General features: G+C 45.0%; 1 protein-coding gene across 1 annotated transcript; it reads left to right on the forward strand.

Annotated features, from left to right (window-relative positions):
* Positions 1 to 754: 754 nt before the first annotated feature.
* Positions 755 to 1,954, forward strand: GJA8 (gap junction protein alpha 8). The gene has a single exon (XM_009899689.2). The coding sequence runs from the start codon at positions 755 to 757 to the stop codon at positions 1,952 to 1,954; it is 1,200 nt and encodes a 399-aa protein (XP_009897991.1).
* The last annotated feature ends 5,826 nt before the right edge of the window (positions 1,955 to 7,780 follow it).

The raw sequence follows: 7,780 nt of genomic DNA on the forward strand, positions 1-7,780 counted from the left end.
GACTGACTGACTTTAGAAGAGGACACAAAGAGTAGCCCAAATAACTCCAAATGATTATGTTTTATATAATAAAAAACCTAGTATATATAGCAGTTATTGAACACAGTATTACTAACATAGTAATGGCATTGCAATTGTTATTCTTACCTCACATAGCAATTTCTAATGTAGATTCCATACATGTAACCCAGAGAGAATTCAGGCTTGTGCAAGTGCAAGATGGGCACCAGTTTGAGATCTGTTTGATCAGTGTGTGGTTCTGGTGCAGAAGAGCTTGGGTGCTTGAAAGCTTCATTCTTTTTTTTCTAACCACTGCAGCCACACGCTGATGAATCTGTTCTACTGTACTGCTGGTGAGTGTTTGTACGTGTACAAAATCTAAGCAGGCTCACACAACCAAGCCTACAAGGGGCCACAGAAGGCTGCTACCTGGAAAAGGAGTTAAATATAGTCTCTGTCTGAAAAACAATTGCCCATTTAGATCCAGGGACGAAAGAATTTAGCAAGCAGTTAGATCTAGTTTTCCAGCCCTTCTCCTGCTAATACATCATTGTGAGCAGGCAAATAAGCAGGCAAGCCACTGTCTTTCTGTTCTCAAATCGCATCAGAGAAAGACTTACTGTTTGAAAGCAGCAAAAGAAATCAGTGGGAAAACCTGAAGTCTTTTACATTTAGCATAATTTTTGGTCATTCTCTCTCTTTTCTTTTTTTGTTTTGTTTGTTTGTTTTGTTTTGTTTCCTTAGACAGTAAGAAATGGGTGACTGGAGTTTCTTGGGAAACATTTTAGAGCAGGTGAACGAGCAATCCACTGTCATCGGGAGAGTCTGGCTCACAGTGCTCTTCATATTCCGCATCCTGATCCTGGGAACAGCTGCTGAGCTAGTGTGGGGAGATGAACAGTCAGACTTTGTGTGCAACACCCAGCAACCTGGTTGTGAGAATGTCTGCTATGATGAGGCCTTCCCCATCTCCCACATCCGGCTGTGGGTCCTGCAGATCATTTTCGTGTCCACGCCTTCGCTAATGTACTTTGGGCATGCAGTGCACCATGTCCGCATGGAGGAGAAAAGGAGAGAGAGGGAGGAAGCTGAGAGGCGTCAGCAAGCTGAGGTGGATGAAGAAAAGCTGCCCCTGGCTCCCAACCAAAACAAAGGCAATAACCCTGATGGGACCAAGAAGTTTCGCCTGGAGGGTACCCTCCTGAGAACCTACATATTCCACATCATTTTCAAAACCCTCTTTGAGGTAGGATTCATAGTGGGTCAGTACTTCCTGTATGGCTTCCGAATTCTTCCCCTTTACCGCTGCGGACGCTGGCCCTGTCCCAATCTTGTGGACTGTTTTGTCTCCAGGCCCACAGAGAAGACCATCTTTATCATGTTCATGCTGGTGGTGGCTTCCGTGTCCCTCTTCCTCAACCTGGTGGAGATCAGTCACTTGATCCTGAAAAGGATTCGGAAGGCTCTGAGAAGACCAGCAGAGGAACAGCTTGGGGAGGTCCCAGAGAAGCCACTCCATGCCATCACAGTCTCCTCCATCCCAAAGGCCAAAGGCTACAAGCTGCTGGAAGAAGAGAAGCCAGTGTCCCACTATTTCCCTCTCACAGAAGTAGGGGTGGAGCCCAGTCCTCTTCCATCAGCCTTCAATGAGTTTGAGGAGAAGATTGGGATGGGACCATTGGAAGATCTCTCCAGGGCATTCGATGAGAGGTTACCATCGTATGCACAAGCAAAGGAACCGGAAGAGGGGAAGGTAAGAGCAGAGGAGGAAGAACAAGGAGAGGAGCAGCCAGCACCTCAGGAAGAGCCAGGGGTGAAGAAAGCAGAGGAGGAGGTGGTGAGCGATGAAGTGGAAGGGCCTTCAGCACCTGCTGACCTTGCCACTGATATGAGACCCCTCAGCAGGCTAAGTAAAGCCAGCAGCCGGGCCAGGTCAGATGATTTGACTGTATGAAGGTGCAGGATATGGGCAGCACATGAAAGGGAAAAGGTTGAAAAGAAAAGGAGAGAGAGAACGAGTCTAAAAAGATTCTTAAGCAAAGTGCTAAAATGGCCATTTGAATATTATTTCCTCTTGAGATTCTCAACTGGGAAGGTACTATCATGGTAACTGTGCCTTATTTGCCCTGTGTGTCCATTTGCAAAGGAAGGTTTTCCCTGTTTCCACATGCCAGCTCACTCCTTACAGTGACAGCTACACTGTACACATAACTATGTCTTTTAAAACCTAAGGTGGCAGTGAAAGCCAAATGTCACCAGTGTGAATGTATCTACTGGAAGCTTTCTGTCCCACATTTCTCTAGAAACATGGGGAGGATCTGTCTCTTCAGCCATTGAGGGGGAAGACTAATCAACAACTGTATCGAGTACCTCTTTCTGGTTTTCCACCTATGGCATGCTGAGCAGATGTCCCCTTCGCTGTTGGCATGGAATTGCAATTATTTAATTCACAAAGTGAATTCTGTGCTTAACAACAACACACTAAAATGGTAAGCACTATTTCCCCTCTCTGTTCAGGAAATAAAGGCCAAAATGTCCCAGCTTTCTCTTTGAATGCAAATCTGATTTAGGTACAAATATTTTCCCTTCGTCCAAAGTATTTCTGCTTTTCAAGTGACACTGACAGTGGGCAAGGTTAACAGTAGCTCTCTAGTAGGATTTAGTAGATGTCCACAGATGGAATGTTTGTTCCCAAGAGGGTCATCTAGCCCCAAGCCTACTTCAGAGCACTGTGAAGAATAAATTCAAGTTATATTTTTGACTTGTAGTCTTCTGACTTAAAGACTTGAAACTCAATTTAGCAAAGCAAGCATGGGAAGGCTTCTGTGAAAGGAAGAAATGGCTGCAGCCTCCAGAGGATGAAACCACATACAAGCCTTCATGGCATGATCCTGGTATGTGCTCAGTTTCTGCAGCTCCCAGACTTACAGGCACTCAGCACATCTCAGGTACAGAGTCCTGAAGGCAGGTGTGAACCTTCACCAGGGGTCTAGGTAGCTATGTGACTATTGGAACTTTGAAGTACAAACCTAGCTGTTCAATCTTGAAAAGTCTGACATGATCATAGTTTTTGATACCCTTTGTTTTTCATTGGTCAGACAGGAGCCATCAGTGGTCTATTTCCCTATTAAATGCCACAGTCTCAAGTAAAATAAGGCCTTTCCAAAGATCATTTAGACCTTTAGTGCCAACAGAACTCTCAGAACCAAAGCAAAATACTTTGTTTTGTTTTATTGTTACAAAAGGCAGAAAAGCACCTGCTTTCAAATGTTTAAATGTCTGTGGATTTCTAATTTTAGGACGACAGCAGCACCTTTTGGCTGGGACAGTGCAGCAATGCATTCAAATACTTCAGGTTTAACAGCTATGTCCCCCCAAAACCGAGCCTCATGCCAGAAAAGTGCAGGTATGCACTCTCATCTGCTCTGCTCTGCAAACCTCAGACACTGCTAGCTCAGCAAATTCTTTCTGCTGGGCTGCAGCCCATCTCATTGTTCCCAGGGCAGGCTCTAATCCAGGTCAGGAAAAAAGGGTCTTTGGCACGATGCATAAAACTCATCCTGCCATTAGCTAGAAAAGACCCCCTTTGATCTCCCATTGTAGCAGGGCTGACTCCAAGCCCATTGAAGTCAAATGGGTGTCTGAGAGAGCTCTGGGTAGGCTTGGGCTCACACCTGCAGTCCTGCTGCCCACCATCCCAGGCCAGGCAGCCACCAGTACAGTCAATTCTGGCATTTGCTGTTTGGTGGAGTTCTCCTGCCCTGTTATGCAGCTGCCCTGCACGAACTCAACGGCAGCCACACTTCACTGCTGAGTGCAGTAAGCTGTACATATGTAGAAAGTTTGTAGGGTGCATTGGGGTTCTTCAGCACCACAGTGGTGCCACATATTATTAAGGTTTTTTATACTATTAATCCTTTTGCTCCTCTTGGGCCAGTGTATTTTCCCAAGGTTTGCAGCATGCAGTCAAAATCTTTGCTCCCTGGAGGAAGGCTGTTAGGTTGCCCTTTCCTGTGAAGGAAGACTGGAAGGTACCTCAGTTTTGCAAGTATGACAAAGCAACACGTGCAAAGGAACAGGCAGAGAGAGAATCTGGAGGCTACCATTTATCCACTCTCTCAGTAGGGAAACAGGAGAACAGTTAACAGAAATGAAAGTCAGCTGAGGAAAGAGAATGTTTTTCAGCAGGAAAGGGGTCCACTGTGCCTTATGACCTGACTAGAATTCAAGCCAGGACAAAGATTCAGATGAATTGCTGCACTTATATGAGATGGGATCTAGTAATTTTTATTTTCATCACAAAAAAGATGTAAGAGGGTTTTAATGGTTCTAAGCATGAACCATCCCACTCATTGAAGGGGGCTGGAAGCACATTTTCCTGTAGATAAAAAAGAATACCTATAACTGCAACAGTTCAGCACGAGGTTATCTTCCACCTTCAGTGCATCTGATGCTTCCAGATAGCAATGGATTACACGACTCACCCCCTCCCTTCTTCATACAGTCCTTTTGCCTATGAAATACTTTTAATAACCATCCCTGTTCATGACCTCTGACATGCATGCCTTCATTAGCACACCAGACTAACTAAAATGAGTGCTGATTCATCAGAGGTATACGGTTCACAATACAGCTGTCAGGCAGTCCAGCCTTCAATCATCAGGTGTTAACTATGTCTTTGTTTCTCACTGGACTGCCTCAGTAATGTGCACTATATGCAGTGTACTCAATGGACACTTTGCAGTTCTTTCACAGCTGCTGCAGCAAAGCTCATTTCCTCCTGCGGGTCGTGACAGCAGGACAAAACCAGCATTTTCCTCCTGCACCCAGTCAACTGCTCATTGATTCTTTTCCAAGCCAGCTTTCAAGTACCCTGCCAGGCTGCTAGCAAATCTGCAGCCTCCACGTACGAGCCAAGGCATGAAGACAGCGCTTCTCGGCAAGCTGGGCAGGGAACTAACAGTCTGCTCTTCTGGCATTCAGCCTCATCTCTGTGATGAAATCACTGTGGGACTGTCAGCAAGTCATTCTTCCTCCTTGTGCAATTGGGAATAATTTTCTACCTCACAAAGATGATGTGAGGCTTGATATCCTGTGTTAATAATAAAATGGGAGGTCCTTGCATGGAAGGCCTAGAGACGAGCAAAGGATTATTGCTATTTCTGGAGGTGATATAAATGTGTTTTATTCCCTCTCAATGAGACAAATGTAATGATTTTTTTCAAGGAATTCCTAGTGAGGTTGCATAACAGCCTCAGAGCTGTGGATTCAGTGTATGGTTCTACTAAGACAATTAATAAGCAAAACGTAGATATAAAGGACAAGGAATATTATGTTCTTGGGAAGGGGGAAGTCACTGGACAAGGAGAGCCATGCCTGGATCATTTAAAGGGGTGTGTGCTCCCTGTGCAAATAGATGACAAACTGGCTCTCTGCAAGGAGCATGACATTCAAGTGTCAAAATCACCAAAGGAGGTAGAAGTAGAAGAGAAAGGTAGTATCTTAGCTTACAATAGCATGTGGGAGTTGGCGTTCTCTAGTGTCTAGAGCAGTGGACCTAGGATAATAATCTTAGAGTTACTTCCAGCTCTGCTTCTGACTTGCTGTGATAATCACTTTACCTCTCAGTGCCTGTTTTTCTCCACCTGTAAAATAGGTGTAAGAATTTCCACCTACCTCACAGGGATGTTGTGAGGCTTCCTTAATTCTGTTTGTAAAGTAAGTAGGAATGATCTGATGAAAAAGCACTGCTGAAACGCATGGTATCCTTGTTATTTCCTGGCAGAACTGCTAACTTGGTTAAGGCATGACTCCTTGATCAGAAAGGCAGTAGTTAGAAAATGTGAACACTGCTCTGCACTGAAAATATCAACAGAGATGTGGATTTACTGTGAGAGCAAAAGACTCCACTGATCCCCCAATGTCTCTCTCCTAGTGTAGCCTGGGCCTGGCTGCCTGAAGCGGTGGTGACAATGTGGTTACATGGACCTCTCTTCTCCAGCCCCACCATCTATTCTGGGGCAACATTTATACTCAAATAAGACAGTTCTGAAGAGTAGGGGGCTGCAGACTGGTGGAGCTCTAATGTTAAGAGCTTTGCAAAGCATATGGGAGAGGGCTGTATAACACAGTGTTGCTGGGCTTCAGTTTTAAACCAGTCAGTACAAACTTCAGGTAAATTTTCCAGTCTCCATGGAAGAGTTTACAATTGCCTATGGCACACAGGAAAAAAAATAATCCACCCTTCATAAATGCAAATCCACAGAGTAGCATGTTATCCTGACTCCTTCCCTTCAGTCAGAGAGATACTAATATCCTCCTAGTGCTGAAACACTGTGAGGAAGAGATTCCTCTGCGTGCAGGAGGGGAGAGATTTGGGGGGGAATCTCTACTCTCTACCTATGTGGGCATGAAATATACTTACTGAGGGAGAAAAGCCCAGTCTCCACTGCCACTCAGTAACTCACTGACTGTGCAGTTTTACATTTAAAGACCAGCCCTGTCACACAATGCAGGGGGGAGGGGGGGAAGTGGCAGTGTGCGGTTTTGTATAGAAAATGGCTTTTCAGGCTGACAACTGAAAGTAATCCTAGCCTAGGCGTAGTTTTGTTTAGCAAAGACAGGAACATCCATGAGAACTGGACTAAAGCCTTCCTATAAGCCTGAGGCAGTTGTGATAAACTGGTGCCAGATTTCCTGAGGCCCAGGGTCGTATAAGCCTACCAAAATCAGGGGACTTGTCTAAGTATTGGAATAACATTTTTTTCCCTGAGAGAATCATACTACCATTTCTTAGGCTCTGTGTGGGCTACACCTTTTAACATGGCTCAGGAAAGGCTTCTTGCCAACACCAAATATGCTTAAGCAATTAAGTAGTAACCATGGCAAATAAATGCATGTTATGTTGCCAAGATGTAGCCTGGCACACGGTCCTTTCCTTGCAACTAGCTTGGCATCCACCTATTACAGTAGAACCAGCAAGACTCATGTATCTGTCAACAATTCAATTTTTGTTTCTCAGCAGCTTGATGTACAAAAAGGCACTGAAGGTTTGTCAAACCTAGGCAGGTGGGCCTAAGAGGATGGGGAGGTCTAACTGCTCACTTGAGGCATCTAATGGGGAGTTACAGGGAAGGTGGAGCCAGGCTCCCAGCAGAGGTGCACAGCAAAAGATCACAGCCAGTGATCAAAAAGAGAAGCAAAGGAAACATTGACTAAAAAGCTCTGGCAAGGAAACAATTTGTTCAAATGGAGAGTGGTTCAGCACTAAAGTGGGTGTTCAGAAACATGGTAGGATCTCCAACCCTGGAGGATGAAGCGTGACTGGGAAAAGCATTGAGCAACCTGGTCTGACATTGATGTTGGCCCTGCATCGACCTGAATGTTGGACCAGCTAGTCCCTTCCAGCCTGAACTATCCATCCCACAGAAGGCTGAAAGCTCAGTGCATCTACTGTATGGTGGAACAACAGGTGTAGGGCACTTTCTGCCCCTCTGGGCTCTTCTGGTAGAGCTTGCTTCCATCCAGCAACACCAACTAACCAGGCACCGCAGCAGAGGCTGATGCACATACTTTCAGCTGATGTTTGGTAGCTAGGAAAGCTGCTTGAGGCCACAATCATGTGTTGTGTAACTGGTTTGGAAAGAGCATTACAAATAAAATAAATAAAAAAAAATTAAAAGGAAAAAAGTATGCTTGTCAACAAAAAAAAAAACCCCACAGATATGTAAGGGCCTTAGGTTTTTCCATCTGCCTTTAATATCAGTGTCAAGAATGCCTT

This window comes from Dryobates pubescens, chromosome 12 (assembly GCF_014839835.1).
Source record: "Dryobates pubescens isolate bDryPub1 chromosome 12, bDryPub1.pri, whole genome shotgun sequence".
In the NCBI taxonomy this organism is placed as follows: Eukaryota; Metazoa; Chordata; class Aves; order Piciformes; family Picidae; genus Dryobates; species Dryobates pubescens.

What these genes read in the sequence shown, in the direction of transcription:
- GJA8 (XM_009899689.2), top strand. Translation starts at nt 755, where the DNA reads ATGGGTGACTGGAGTTTCTTGGGAAACATTTTAGAGCAGGTGAACGAG.